Source organism: Oncorhynchus clarkii, chromosome 12 (genome assembly GCF_045791955.1).
Source record: "Oncorhynchus clarkii lewisi isolate Uvic-CL-2024 chromosome 12, UVic_Ocla_1.0, whole genome shotgun sequence".
NCBI lineage: Eukaryota > Metazoa > Chordata > Actinopteri > Salmoniformes > Salmonidae > Oncorhynchus > Oncorhynchus clarkii.
Genome location: NC_092158.1, coordinates 102,958,914 through 102,975,281, shown reverse-complemented (window position 1 = coordinate 102,975,281; position 16,368 = coordinate 102,958,914). Strand labels below are relative to the sequence as shown.

General features: G+C 50.9%; 1 protein-coding gene across 1 annotated transcript in view; it reads left to right on the top strand.

The window, feature by feature from the left end:
- LOC139422568 (xylosyltransferase 1-like) overlaps window positions 1–9,817 on the top strand; it is a 54,836-nt gene extending 45,019 nt beyond the window's left edge. Inside the window, exons 9-12 of the mRNA XM_071173713.1 lie at window positions 1,185–1,348; window positions 7,571–7,766; window positions 8,268–8,601; window positions 9,263–9,817. Coding sequence (XP_071029814.1) covers window positions 1,185–1,348; window positions 7,571–7,766; window positions 8,268–8,601; window positions 9,263–9,585 — 1,017 coding nt within the window. The 3' untranslated portion in view covers window positions 9,586–9,817. The remainder of the gene's footprint in view (window positions 1–1,184; window positions 1,349–7,570; window positions 7,767–8,267; window positions 8,602–9,262) is intronic.
- The last annotated feature ends 6,551 nt before the right edge of the window (window positions 9,818–16,368 follow it).

Sequence of the window (16,368 nt, the reverse complement as noted above, 5' to 3'; positions counted from 1 at the left end):
CAACGTACTCACACACACACACACACACAACGTACACACACACACACAGAGTACACAAACACAACACACACACACAGCGTACACACACACACACACAGCGTACACACACACACACACACACACAGCGTACACACACACACACACAGAGTACACAAACACAACACACACACACAGCGTACACACACACACACACACACACAACGTACACACACACACACAGAGTACACAAACACAACACACACACACAGCGTACACACACACACACACACACACAACGTACACACACACACACAGAGTACACAAACACAACACACACACACAGCGTACACACACAGAGTACACAAACACAACATACACACACACACAGCGTACACACCCACAGAGAACACACACACACAGAGTACACACACACAGAGAACACACACACTGCTCCCTCTCCTAAAGGAGACCCCAGGGTTCTACTATAACACTGCTCCTCCAGGAGTCCCCAGGGTTCTACTATAACACCGCTCCCTCTCCTCCAGGAGTCCCCAGGGTTCTACTATAACACCGCTCCCTCTCCTCCAGGAGTCCCCAGGGTTCTACTATAACACTGCTCCCTCTCCTCCAGGAGTCCCCAGGGTTCTACTATAACACTGCTCCCTCTCCTCCAGGAGTCCCCAGGGTTCTACTATAACACTGCTCCTCCAGGAGTCCCCGGGGTTCTACTATAACACTGCTCCTCCAGGAGTCCCCAGGGTTCTACTATAACACTGCTCCCTCTCCTCCAGGAGACCCCATGGTTCTACTATAACACTGCTCCCTCTCCTCCAGGAGTCCCCAGGGTTCTACTATAACACTGCTCCTCCAGGAGACCCCAGGGTTCTACTATAACACGGCTCCCTCTCCTCCAGGAGTCCCCAGGGTTCTACTATAACACTGCTCCTCCAGGAGACCCCAGGGTTCTACTATAACACTGCTCCCTCTCCTCCAGGAGACCCCAGGGTTCTACTATAACACTGCTCCTCCAGGAGTCCCCAGGGTTCTACTATAACACTGCTCCCTTTCCTCCAGGAGACCCCATGGTTCTACTATAACACTGCTCCCTCTCCTCCAGGAGTCCCCACAGGGTTCTAATATAACACTGATTCCTCTCCTCCAGGAGTCCCCAGGGTTCTACTATAACACTGATTCCTCTCCTCCAGGAGACCCCAGGGCTCCAGTCGTACTGGGAGAATGTGTACGATGAGACGGACAGCGTTGCCAGCCTATCAGACAGCCAGCTCACTCACTACCACGCCTTCACACGCATGGGCCTATCACGGGCCGCCACGTCACTGCAGGGTCACCCTGACAACAACAGCTGCAGGTCAGTCCGGAAGAGGTGTGTGTGTGTGTGTGTGTACGTCATGTGTGTGAATAACTGAATTCCAAACCAACCCCTAACACCCCCCCCCCCCACCCACCCACCCATACACACTGGTAGAACGGAAAGGATTGGATAGGGCCCCGTGCCCCCTACCCCCTACCCACTGCCCCCTAGACAGTTGTAGAGAGTGGAGAAGGTTTGGAAAGGTTTAGAAATATGGCAAAAATCCCAGCTAGTTTTTCAGAGGGTACGGAGAGAAAACATCACCACATTGCTTGTTATTCCTCACTGTCTACCTGCTGTCTGCACGTTGTCACGTTAGAATAGTACAGGAGCCTCAGAAGGTATTCTCACCTCAGGGATTTCACCATGAGGCCAATGGTGACTTTAAAACAGTTACAGAGTTTAATGGCTGTGATAGGAGAAAACTGAGGATGGATCAACAACGTTGTCGCTACTCCACAATACTAACCTAACTGTCAGAGTTTAATGGCTGTGATAGGAGCAAACTGAGGATGGATCAACAACGTTGTCGTTACTCCACAATACTAACCTAAATGACAGAGTGAAAAGAAGGAAGAATGTACAGATTAAAAACATTCCAAAACATAAATCCTGTTTGTAACACGGCCCTAAGTAATACTGCTAAAAATGTGGCAATGAAATTAACTTTTTGTCCTGAATACAAAATGTTATGTTTGGGGCAAATCCAACACATCACTGAGTACCACTCTTCATATTTTCAAGCATGGTGATGGGTCCATCATGTTATGAGAATGCTTGTCATCGGCAAGGACTAGGGAGTTTTTTAGGATAAAAAGGAACGGAATAGAGATAAGCACAGGCAAAGTCCTAGAGGAAAACCTGGTTCAGTCTGCTTTCCAACAGACACTGGGAGATGAATTCACCTTTCAGCAGGACAATAACCCAAAACACAAGGCCAAATAAACACTGGAGTTTTGCTCACCAACTGATGCATGAGTGAATGATCCTGAGTGGCTTAGTTACAGTTTTGACTTAAATCTACTTGAAAATCTAATGGCAAGACCTGAAAATGGCTGTCTAGCAATGATCAACAACCAATTGACAGTTTAAAGAATTAAAAAAAAATTAAAAAGTGCCAATATTGTATAATCCAGGCGTGTAAAGACCCAGAAACACTCACAGCTGTAAACGCTGCCAAAGGTGCTTCAACAACTTATATGGAGTGTGAATACGTATGTAAATGAGATATCTATTTCATATTCAATACATTTTCTAACATTTCTGAAAACATGTTTTCACTCTGTCATTATTGGATATTTAATACATTTTGAATTCATTCCCAAAAATGTGGAATAAGTCCAAATGTATTAATACCTTCGGAAGGCTCTGTACCTTTCAAGATCCTCTCAGGTCTCCACATGCACCTAAACCAGTGTTTCTTAACCCTGGGTCCTGTCCAGAATCAACTCCTAGCCCCTAAACCCTAGGCCCTGTCCAGAATCAACTCCTAGCCCCTAAACCCTAGGCCCTGTCCAGAATCAACTCCTAGCACCTAAACCCTAGGTCCTGTCCAGAATCAACTCCTAGCCCCTAAACCCTAGGCCCTGTCCAGAATCAACTCCTAGCACCTAAACCAGTGTTTCTTAACCCTGGTCCTGCATGGGGACTCAAACCAGGTTCACATTGTAGTGTTTTGCTATAGAAGTAGACACCTTATTCCACCAAATCAACACATCAGACATCAAACCTTTGGTTAGCAGGATCAGGGGGCAAAAACTACAATGTGCACCCCTTTAGGTTCCCATACAGGACCGGGATGAAGAAATACTGGTGTAGGGGCTAGGGGTTGATTCTGGACAGGGCCCAGGGTTTAAGGGCTAGGAGTTGATTCTGGACAGGGCCTAGGGTTTAGGGGCTAGGGGTTGATTCTGGACAGGGCCCAGGGTTTAGGGGCTAGGGGTTGATTCTGGACAGGACCCAGGGTTTAGGGGCTAGGGGTTGATTCTGGACAGGGCCCAGGGTTTAGGGGCTATGGGTTGATTCTGGACAGGACCTATGGTGTGGGGGCTAGGGGTTGATTCTGGACAGGGCCTAGGGTTTAGGGGCTAGGGGTTGATTCTGGACAGGACCTAGGGTTTAGTGGTTAGGGGTTGATTCTGGACAGGACCTAGGGTTTAGGGGCTAGGGGTTGATTCTGGACAGGACCCAGGGTTTAGGGGCTCATCATTACCAGACTAGGAGCTAGGTTTTATCTAGCAGAGACCAGATCTCATCATTACCAGGCTAGGAGCTAGGTTTTATCTAGCGGAGGAGACCAGATCTCATCATTACCAGGCTAGGAGCTAGGTTTTATCTAGCGGAGGAGACCAGATCTCACAAATACCAGGCTAGGAGCTAGGTTTTATCTACCGGAGGAGACCAGATCTCACCATTACCAGGCTAGGAGCTAGGTTTTATCTAGCGGAGGAGACCAGATCTCATCATTACCAGGCTAGGAGCTAGGTTTTATCTAGCGGAGGAGACCAGATCTCATCATTACCAGGCTAGGAGCTAGGTTTTATCTAGCGGAGGAGACCAGATCTCATCATTACCAGGCTAGGAGCTAGGTTTTATCTAGCGGAGGAGACCAGATCTCACCATTACCAGGCTAGGAGTTAGGTTTTATCTAGCAGAGACCAGATCTCATCATTACCAGGCTAGGAGCTAGGTTTTATCTAGCAGAGACCAGATCTCATCATTACCAGGCTAGGAGCTAGGTTTTAACTAGCAGAGTCTGTCTGCCTTTCTATCTATCTGTCTGTCTGCCTTCCTTTCTGTCTGTCTGCCTTCCTTTCTGACTGTCTGTCTGCCTTTCAATCTGTCTGTCTGCTGTTTGTGTGTCTGCCTGACTGTTTTTCTGTCTGTCTGTCTGTCTGTCTGTCTGTCTGTCTGTCTGTCTGTCTGTCTGTCTGTCTGTCTGTCTGTCTGTCTGTCTGTCTGTCTGTCTGTCTGTCTGCATAGGTGTGTCTGTCTGTGTGTGCGTGTGTGTGTGCGTGTGCGTGTGTGTGTGTGTGTGTGTGTGTGTATGGGTATGTTGCAAGAGTTCCAAATCAAATATGGAGAATAACTTGTTACATTTAGACAAACAGGCCTCAGTCTCTCAGACTGGCTTTTTCCAGCCATGTAAGTCAGGGGGGGGGACGGTGTGTGTGTGTGTGTGTGTGCAGGTTATGGGGTGGAGTGTGTACACAAGCACAAGGAGACACTTGTTGCTGGTTGGGTGTGTATCAGAAGTGGGGGGACAAGATGTGTGTGTGGGGGGGGGGGTTGAGAGTAGAGTGATCTCTCTGTTCCTCACCAGCTCCTGTGACTGAAGCCCAGTTTGTTCTGACGTGTGTTTGAGTACCATCGAGTGGGTATGACTGTGTCTGTGGACATTTCTAATCAAATCAAACTTTATTTGCCACACGCGCCGAATACAACAAGTGTAGACCTTACAGTGAAATGCTTTACTTACAAGCCCTTAACCAACAGTGTAGACCTTACAGTGAAATGCTTTACTGACAAGCCCTTAACCAACAGTGTAGACCTCACAGTGAAATGCTTTACTGACAAGCCCTTAACCAACAGTGTAGACCTCACAGTGAAATGCTTACTGACAAGCCCTTAACCAACAGTGTAGACCTCACAGTGAAATGCTTTACTGACAAGCCCTTAACCAACAGTGTAGACCTCACAGTGAAATGCTTACTGACAAGCCCTTAACCAACAGTGTAGACCTTACAGTGAAATGCTTTACTGACAAGCCCTTAACCAACAGTGTAGACCTCACAGTGAAATGCTTTACTGACAAGCCCTTAACCAACAGTGTAGACCTTACAGTGAAATGCTTTACTGACAAGCCCTTAACCAACAGTGTAGACCTCACAGTGAAATGCTTTACTGACAAGCCCTTAACCAACAGTGTAGACCTCACAGTGAAATGCTTTACTGACAAGCCCTTAACCAACAGTGTAGACCTTACAGTGAAATGCTGACTGACAAGCCCTTAACCAACAGTGTAGACCTTACAGTGAAATGCTTTACTGACAAGCCCTTAACCAACAGTGTAGACCTTACAGTGAAATGCTGACTGACAAGCCCTTAACCAACAGTGTAGACCTTACAGTGAAATGCTGACTGACAAGCCCTTAACCAACAGTGTAGACCTTACAGTGAAATGCTGACTGACAAGCCCTTAACCAACAGTGTAGACCTTACAGTGAAATGCTGACTTACAAGCCCTTAACCAACAGTGTAGACCTCACAGTGAAATGCTTACTGACAAGCCCTTAACCAACAGTGCAGTTCAACGAAGGGGGCACCGGTACTGAGTCAGTGTGGAGGTTATATACAGGGGGTACCGGTACCAAGTCAGTGTGGAGGTTACATACAGGGGTACCGGTACTGAGTCAGTGTGGAGGTTACATACAGGGGTACCGGTACTGAGTCAGTGTGGAGGTTATATACAGGGGGTACCGGTACTGAGTCAGTGTGGAGGCTATATACAGGGGGCACTGGTACTGAGTCAGTGTGGAGGCTATATACAGGGGGTACCGGTACTGAGTCAGTGTGGGGGCTATATACAGGGGGCACCGGTACTGAGTCAGTGTGGAGGCTATATACAGGGGGTACCGGTACTGAGTCAGTGTGGAGGCTATATACAGGGGGTACCGGTACTGAGTCAGTGTGGAGGTTATATACAGGGGGTACCGGTACTGAGTCAGTGTGGAGGCTATATACAGGGGGTACCGGTACTGAGTCAGTGTGGAGGTTATATACAGGGGATACCGGTACTGAGTCAGTGTGGAGGCTTTATACAGAGGGTACCGGTACTGAGTCAGTGTAGAGGTTATATACATGGGGTACCGGTACCGAGTCAGTATGGAGGCTATATACAGGAGGTACCGGTACCGAGTCAGTGTGGAGGTTATATACAGGGGGTACCGGTACTGAGTCAGTGTGGAGGTTAAATACAGGGGGTACCGGTACTGAGTCAGTGTGGAGGTTATATACAGGGGGTACCAGTACTGAGTCAGTGTGGAGGTTATGTACAGGGGGTACCGGTACCGAGTCAGTGTGGAGGTTATATACAGGGGGTACCGGTACTGAGTCAGTGTGGAGGTTATATACAGGGGGTACCGGTACTGAGTCAGTGTGGAGGTTATATACAGGGGGTACCGGTACTGAGTCAGTGTGGAGGTTATATACAGGGGGTACCGGTACTGAGTCAGTGTGGAGGTTATATACAGGGGGTACCGGTACAGAGTCAGTGTGGAGGTTATATACAGGGGGTACCGGTACTGAGTCAGTGTGGAGGTTATATACAGGGGGTACTGGTACAGAGTCAGTGTGGAGGTTATATACAGGGGGTACCGGTACTGAGTCAGTGTGGAGGTTATATACAGGGGGTACCGGTACAGAGTCAGTGTGGAGGTTATATACAGGGGGTACTGGTACAGAGTCAGTGTGGAGGTTATATACAGGGGGTACCGGTACAGAGTCAGTGTGGAGGTTATATACAGGGGGTACCGGTACAGAGTCAGTTTTGAGGTTATATACAGGGGGTACCGGTACAGAGTCAGTGTGGAGGTTATATACAGGGGGTACCGGTACAGAGTCAGTGTGGAGGTTATATACAGGGGGTACCGGTACTGAGTCAGTGTGGAGGTTATATACAGGGGGTACTGGTACAGAGTCAGTGTGGAGGTTATATACAGGGGGTACCGGTACTGAGTCAGTGTGGAGGTTATATACAGGGGGTACCGGTACAGAGTCAGTGTGGAGGTTATATACAGGGGGTACTGGTACAGAGTCAGTGTGGAGGTTATATACAGGGGGTACCGGTACAGAGTCAGTGTGGAGGTTATATACAGGGGGTACCGGTACAGAGTCAGTGTGGAGGTTATATACAGGGGGTACCGGTACAGAGTCAGTGTGGAGGTTATATACAGGGGGTACCGGTACTGAGTCAGTGTGGAGGTTATATACAGGGGGTACCGGTACTGAGTCAGTGTGGAGGCTATATACAGGGGGTACCGGTACTGAGTCAGTGTGGAGGTTATATACAGGGGGCACCGGTACTGAGTCAGTGTGCGGGGGTACAGGTCATTTGTACATGTAGGTGGGGGCGAAGTGACATTTCCGTGGATGGCTGTACATTTGAGTGTGTATTTGTGTGTAATTGTACTGTGTATGTGTATATTTGGGGTTTCCCAGGTATATCCCCAGGGGCCACCCGGTGTCTGTCCATTTGTACTTCCTGTCAGACGTGTTCCAAGGCTACCTGGTTCGTCAACATGCTAGTAACCTAGCAACCAGCCAGCTAGAGACCCTAGAGACTTGGGTCTCCCATAGCAACCACTTCACCCTGGCCCCGGCAACCAACACACTCAACAGACTACAGTTTGCAGAGGTGAGACATGCACACACACCCGCACACATACACTTTAAATGTAACCTATCCCTGATCCCTGGTACCTGGGAGAGAGAGAGAGAGATGGTGGTTCTGTCCCCGCTGAAACAGGCTTTGGTACCTGAGAGAGAGAGAGAGATGGTGGTTCTGTCCCCACTGAAACAGGCTCTGAGTCACTATTTGTTCAGTGTCTTTATTGTCAGGTTGCTGCTGCCCCCTGGGGATGACATGTGGTACTGGATGTGTCCTGTCACGCTGTCGCTGGAACACTAATTTAATTACCATTTGTTAATTAACAGGGAAGTCGTTAAAAAAAATCAAGTAGTGCACAGGCTGCCATTCAGGGGACTTAGACTCCACCTGGTTATCCTGCTGGAAATCCTTCACACGATTCTCTCTCTCTCTCTCTACAGTATCTCTGTTTTCATTCAAATCAACCCTCTGTTTCTTGATCTCTCTCAATATCTCTCTCTTTCTCTGTCCTCCCTCTCCTCCCCTCAGGTGGGTACAGACTGGGACGCCAAAGAGAGAATCTTCAGGAACTTCGGAAGCCTCCTGGGCCCCACGGAGGAGCCGGTTGCCATGCAACGCTGGGGCCGGGGACAGAACGTCACGGTAACCGTGGTCTGGGTGGACCCCACCAACGTCATAGCCGCCACGTACGACATCCTGGTGGACGGCGGGACAGAGTCCACACACTACCGGCCCCCGTTAACCGTGCCGTTACGACCCGGCGTGTGGACGCTGCGTGTGTTGCATCACTGGAACCTGCTGGCCTCCACCAGCTTTGTGGTTTCACCTCTGGAGCACCACGGCCAGCAGCCTATACGCCAGGGTAAACACACACACACACACACACACACACACACACACACACACACTGGACTGAGGACTAGAACCTGGACACCTCGACATCACCTGGAACAAACTAATACACACCAAACCACACACATTCACAACCTATACGCCAGGGTAAACACACACACCAAACCACACACACACACACATTCACAGCCTATCCTGTAACACCTATATGGAATTTAAATAATTGGTATCTCCCTTTCGCCCCTCCCCTGTCTCCTCCCCTTCCTTCCTTCCTTCCTTCCTTCCTTCCTTCCTTCCTTACCCCCCACCCCTCCTCTCCTTCCTTCCTTCCTTCCTCCCCCCCACCCTTCCTTCCTTCCTTCCTTCCTTCCTTCCCCCCCCACCCCTCCTCTCCTTCCTTCCTTCCTTCCTCCCCCACCCCTCCTCTCCTTCCTTCCTTCCTTCCTCCCCCCCACCCCTCCTCTCCTTCCTTCCTCCCCCCCCCCACCCCTCCTCTCCTCTCCTCTCCTCTCCTCTCCTCTCCTTCCTTCCTTCCCCCCCCCCCACCCCTCCTCTCCTTCCTTCCTTCCTTCCTTCCTTCCTTCCTCCCCCCCACCCCTCCTCTCCTTCCTCCCCCCCCCCACCCCTCCTCTCCTTCCTTCCCCCCCCACCCCTCCTCCCTCTCTCTCTAGAAGACACAGTGAAGCTCCACAGCGGGCCGGTCCGTAACTCCTACATGGATCAGAGTTTCCACGGCCTCAACCCCATCCTCAACCTCCCAGTGCACCTGGGACAGGTGGAGGAGGCGGAGTTTAAAGCATCACTGACAGGGGCGGAGCTCCAGAGCTGGGTGGACCATCTCCTGGCAGGGGTGTGGTCTGCAGCGGACGTGTGTTCTCAGGGTCCTAGCTCCTGTCCCGTTATGCAGCGGTGTCGGGAGACGGGATGGAGCGCGCTCAGTCCCGACCCCAAGTCTGATCTGGGTCCCCCCAGAGGGAACGGACGGATTAGGTAGCACCGTCGCCACGGCTACTGCTACAGCCAACCAATGGCTTGGAGGATGAGCTGACGGGAAACGTTTTAGTGTGTGGTGAGATGGTCTGCTGCGTTCTAAATTGCTCCTCCATTTCCTGTATACTGAGTGGACAAAACATTAGGAACACCTGTTGTATCCATGACACAGACTGACCAGGTGTTATCCATGACATAGACTGACCAGGTGTTATACATGACACAGACTGACCAGGTGTTATACATGACATAGACTGACCAGGTGTTATACATGACACAGACTGACCAGGTGTTATCCATGACACAGACTGACCAGGTGTTATACATGACATAGACTGACCAGGTGTTATACATGACACAGACTGACCAGGTGTTATCCATGACACAGACTGACCAGGTGTTATACATGACATAGACTGACCAGGTGTTATACATGACACAGACTGACCAGGTGTTATACATGACACAGACTGACCAGGTGTTATCCATGACACAGACTGACCAGGTGTTATACATGACAGACTGACCAGGTGTTATACATGACACAGACTGACCAGGTGTTATACATGACACAGACTGACCAGGTGTTATACATGACATAGACTGACCTGGTGTTATACATGACACAGACTGACCAGGTGTTATACATGACATAGACTGACCAGGTGTTATACATGACACAGACTGACCAGGTGTTATACATGACACAGACTGACCAGGTGTTATACATGACATAGACTGACCTGGTGTTATACATGACATAGACTGACCTGGTGTTATACATGACATAGACTGACCTGGTGTTATACATGACACAGACTGACCAGGTGTTATACATGACATAGACTGACCAGGTGTTATACATGACACAGACTGACCAGGTGTTATACATGACACAGACTGACCAGGTGTTATACATGACATAGACTGACCTGGTGTTATACATGACATAGACTGACCTGGTGTTATACATGACATAGACTGACCAGGTGTTATACATGACACAGACTGACCAGGTGTTATACATGACACAGACTGACCAGGTGTTATACATGACATAGACTGACCTGGTGTTATACATGACATAGACTGACCTGGTGTTATACATGACATAGACTGACCTGGTGTTATACATGACACAGACTGACCAGGTGTTATACATGACATAGACTGACCAGGTGAATCCAGGTGAAAGATATGATCCCTTATTGATGTCACCTGTTAAATCTTCTTCAGTCAGTGTAGATGAAGGGGAGGAGACCAGGTTAAAGAAGGATTTTTAAGCCTTGAGACGATAGAGACATGGATTGTGTATGTGTTGCCATTCAGAGGGTGAATGGTAGTAGGTGCCAGACACACCGGTTTGTGTCAAGAACTGCAACGCTGCTGGGTTTTTCACACTCCACAGTTTCTGTGTGTATCAAGAATGGTGTTCTTAAATGTTTTGTACTCTCAGTGTATAGTGCACTACCATAGGGCTCTGATCAGAAGTAGTGCACTATATAGAGAACATGGTGTCATTTGGGACACAGGAAAGGGAGGAGATTGAATGCATTGGATTACTGTACGAACGGCGTCAACACCAACCATGGCGTAACTCAGGAGCCAGGTAGGAAAGAAGGTTAGAAGAAAAGGCTGTGGACTGAAACCAAGAAGAAATGAGATCAGGAGCAGAGTCATCCTCTTCAGCATCAGGTGGCGCCACCTTCTGTCTCGGAGGCTAAACTGACTGATTAGTTGAATTTGATTTATTTATTGATTGTTGTGTGGCACCCTTTTCCCTATATAGTGCACTACTTTAGACCAAAGCCCTAAGGGGAGTAGGGTGCCATTTGGGACAAATACTCATGCCTGGAGAAGAGGATGGAGGAACACGACACCGTTCTCTGAAAGGAGATGGAGGGACACGACACCGTTCTCTGAAAGGAGATGGAGGAACACGACACCGTCCTGTGAAAGGAGACGGAGGAACACGACACCGTTCTCTGAAAGGAGAAGGAGGAACACGACACTATTCTGTGAAAGGAAGGAGAGGACTAAAAGGAGAGGAAGACCAGGAGAGAGGAGTGAAAATACCTCCATATTCTCATTTATTCTCCTCTGAGCCCCTACTGAACTCATTTGGACAGATGATGTGTGTGTGAATGTGTGTGTGTGTGTGTGTGTGTGTGTGTGTGTGTGTGTGTGTGTGTGAATGTGTGTGTGTGTGTGTGTGTGTGTGTGTGTGTGTGTGTGTGAGTGTGTGTGTGTGTGTGTGTGAATGTGTGTGTGTGTGTGTGTGTGTGTGAATGTGTGTGTGTGTGTGTGTGTGTGTGTGTGTGTGTGTGTGTGTGTGTGTGTGTATGTGTGTGTGTGTGTGTGTGTGTGTGTGTGTGTGTGTGTGTGTGTGTGTGTGTGTGTGTGTGTGCGTGCGTGCGTGCGTGCGTGTGTGTGTGAATGTGTGTGTGTGTGTGTGTGTGTGTGTGTGAATGTGTGTGTGTGTGTGTGTGAATGTGTGTGTGTGTGTGTGTGTGTGTGTGAATGTGTGTGTGTGTGTGTGTGAATGTGTGTGTGTGTGTGTGTGTGTGTGTGTGTGTGTGTGAATGTGTGTGTGTGTGTGTGTGTGTGTGTGTGTGTGTGTGTGTGTGTGTGTGTGTGTGTGTGTGTGTGCGTGCGTGCGTGCGTGTGTGGGTTTTCTTCAGTGCCATGTCTGTATCTCTGCAGGTTATCGTGTGAGAGAGAGACCAGACCTCAGCTCTGCTGGATCACAAAGGGGGTGCATCATGATAACATCTCCTTTCTCCTGAAGTGTACACTCGTTCACTACTTCCCACAAATCTAAAAGCATTGGATTGGGAGAGCCGTAGTGGGAGTTTCCACCATGTTTCTGATACCAGTCATTTCCTTTTCAACCAGTGACAGGAAGTGAAGACACGGTGGAGGAAGGAGAGATAATTGGCATGTACAGTAGCCAGGGATGGTATTCATCTCCCTGTTTATCCTGTAGAACTCTCTACCCTTCATGTGCTTTACATGTGACAGAGTACAATTCTAAGTTAACTATTTATTCAAGTTTATATTATATTAATGAAATAGTTTTTTGTTGTTGTCAATGACTGATGTTTACATTCGGCATCCTATTCCCTACATACTGTCTATGGACGCTGGTCAAAAGTAGTAGGGAATATGATGCTGTTTGAGGCGATCATGCTGGGGGGGGGGCAGAGAACCTGCTGTCTTGATTTCCAAAGACCCTCAACCCCCTGTTGTCATGACATCAGACATGTTGTTCTGTTCGGGGCTCCATCTCAATACTCTAAAGAGGCTTGTCTTCCCCTCTCCTCTTGCTTCCTCCGGGAAAGGAGCTTAATAACAGGGATACATAGGCAATGAGACCTGCTAGCATGCTAGCAGATAGCGCAACGCCTGGAAGTCTATGGGTAACGCTAGTTAGCATCGGTTCGCAAAACTACCTGCAGCACACCATGTGTGTCTTGGAGTCCTTCTTGGGTGGGCAGAGCTGACACCTCTTCCTCTTACTTGCCCCGGTGGCGGGGGCAGCGAGTGGGGCAGCGGGTGTGCAGCGTGCTCAAAAGTAGCACGTTCTTGTTTCTCTTTGCCAGGTAGGACACCAGAGTGGTGGTGGGCGTGAAACCTGGAGGACAGGACCTGTCTGCCCCTGGACTCGAGCAGCGCGGGCGGGAGCTCGGCCTTGTTCTTTCTCACCGTGCCCACCATGGTGAGGTTCCTCTCGAGGAGCCGCTGGCCCAGTTCGTAGGAGGTGAAGAAGTTGTCGCAGTTGACGTTGCGACTGCTCAGTCCCGTTGTCAGATCGAGGACAACGCGCATCCCCTGGTTCTTCTCGGGGCCTCCGCTGGCCGCCTTGCTGGTGTACACTTGCATCTTCCAAGCGTAGCTGGACTTGGCATCGCAGGCCACCCACGACTTGATGCCTTATTTCGCCGGCTTGCTGGGGATGTACTGACGGAAAGGACAGCAGCCTTTTGGAAAGTTGCTCGTCCACCGTCACGTCGGGCCCCGGGTTGTAGAGGGCCGGCAGCCGCGCCTCCCACAGGTCCCGGACCTCCCGTATGGCTGCGAGTTTGTCCGTGGCGAGTCTGGCGGGTCTCGACTGGCGGTCGTTGAATCGCAGCAGCCTCGAGTACCTGTGAAAGACCTTGAGCGGCATGGTGGCTCGGAACACGGTCCTGCCGCTCTCTGCGTCCCACAGGCTTGCCGCGGCCTCGCCTCGGGACCTGTAGACGCCCGCTAGGATCAGCAGCCCTACGTAGGCGCGCAGATCCGTGGCGTCCATGGGTCGCCAGCCGTCGCCGTATTTTCTGGCCCCGTGCAGGTTCGTCATTTCCACAATTATCCTTTCTATCGCCGGTGTGACAAAAAGGTGGAAGGCAGACTCGATGTCGCGGGCCTGGGTCGCGGCATAGGCCGTGGGGCCCGGAGTCTGGTCCGGCCCGGCGTGGCAGATTGCGAGGGCCCCGCGGTGGTGGCCGTAGGCCACGGGGGACCACTTGATTTTGCCATTTTTCGACAGCAACGGCGTCTCCCGTTGGTCCGGGGCCGAGGAGATCTCTTCCTCGCGTCGGTCCTCGGGCGCTTCCTCGGGCGCTTCCTCAGAAGAGGGAGAAGAAGCATCGTCGACCTCGCGGCGCTCGGGGTTGTATTCCTCCCCGTCTTCGTCTTCCGAAACCTCTTCCTCCTCCTCCTGGCAATCTGAGTCTTCTTGGTCCACGCTGGACAAGATCTGTTCTAGAACCTGCGCGGCCGTAAAACATACAGCCATGGCCGCTCGGCTCCACTGATCGGGTCCGCTGAACGGTGGGGAAGAGGGCACTTGGCACGGGTGGGGAGCCGGTCACTTTGTGTGTGTGTGTGTGTGTGTGTGTGTGAATGCCGCTGACAATATTAGTATCCTCTCTACGTAGGGCCGGCCGGCCGGCTTATGCGGGAGACCGAGACCCGAAAATGCATGAGGCTCGCTTGCGCGCTTGTGTGTAGCCGTGTGCAGTTGACCCACCCCACCACTCGGCTGCTCTCTAGCACACAGCGAAGCACGTATGGACCTGTGTAGCGGCTGGCTGGGTCGCTCTGACCCACGAGCGCAGAGCGCAGAGCGGGGGGAGCCGGGCACAACCTCGCCACACTCGCAGACACTCTACAGAGCACAGAGCGCGAGCCCTGGATACACAGGGCCTGGGTCGCTCTGACCCACGAGCGCAGAGAGCAGAGCACAACTATAACACTTGGCTGCTCTCTAGCACACAGCGGGGCATGTCCGGACCTGTGTAGTGGCTGGCTGGGTCCCTCTGACCCAAGAGCGCAGAGCGGGGAGCCAGGCACAGCCTTGCCACACTCGCAGACACTCTACTACACTCAACGGCACACGCCTCGCCAGTGGCTGGCAGGTTCGCTCTGACCCGTGAGCGCAGAGAGCAGAGCGGGGGAGCCGGGCACAATCTCGCCACACTCGCAGACTCTCTACTACACTCAACGGCACACACCTCGCCAGTGGCTGGCAGGTTCGCTCTGACCCGTGAGTGCAGAGAGCAGAGCGCAGAGCGGGGGAGCCGGGCACAACCTCGCCACACTCGCAGACTCTCTACTACACTCAACGGCACACGCCTCGCCAGTGGCTGGCAGGTTCGCTCTGACCCGTGAGCGCAGAGAGCAGAGCGCAGAGCGGGGGAGCCGGGCACAACCTCGCCACACTCGCAGACTCTCTACTACACTCAACGGCACACGCCTCGCCAGTGGCTGGCACAGTCGCTCTGACTCGCCAGCGCAGAGCGGGAGCCCTGGAAACACAGGGCCTGGGTCGCTCTGACCCGCGAGCACAGAAAGGGGAGCCCTCCACACACAGGACCTGGGTCACCCTGACCCCAGGACCACGGGAGGGTTAAGGAAAAGAAGTGAGGAGAGGAGCTTGAGGAGAGGAGGCGAGGAAGCCTCTGTAGACTATTGAGATGCAACCCTATGACTGTGGTCTACTGCCACCCACAGGCTACATCCCAAATGGAATCCTATTCTATATATACTACTGTTGACCTGAAAACTATGGGCCCTTTTCCCTATATTGTACATTACTTGACCAGAGTCCTACCTTGTACAGTCAGTAGCCGGTTAGACAGTCAGTAACATTATAGACAGGATCACTGGGTCTGGATGTAACATTATAGACAGGATCACTGGGTCTGGATGTAACATAGACAGGATCACTGGGTCTGAATGTTACATTATAGACAGGATCACTGGGTCTGGATGTAACAGACAGGATCACTGGGTCTGGATGTAACAGACAGGATCACTGGGTCTGGATGTAACAGACAGGATCACTGGGTCTGGATGTAACAGACAGGATCACTGGGTCTGGATGTAACAGACAGGATCACTGGGTCTGGATGTAACATTATAGACAGGATCACTGGGTCTGGATGTTACATTATAGACAGGATCACTGGGTCTGGATGTTACATTATAGACAGGATCACTGGGTCTGGATGTGACAGACAGGATCACTGGGTCTGGATGTAACAGACAGGATCACTGGGTCTGGATGTAACATAGACAGGATCACTGGGTCTGGATGTAACAGACAGGATCACTGGGTCTAGATGTAACAGACAGGATCACTGGGTCTAGATGTAACAGACAGGATCACTGGGTCTGGATGTAACATTATAGACAGGATCACTGGGTCTGGCTGTAACAGACAGGATCACTGGGTCTGGATGTAACAGACAGGATCACTGGGTCTAGATGTAACAGACAGGATCACTGGGTCTGGATGTAA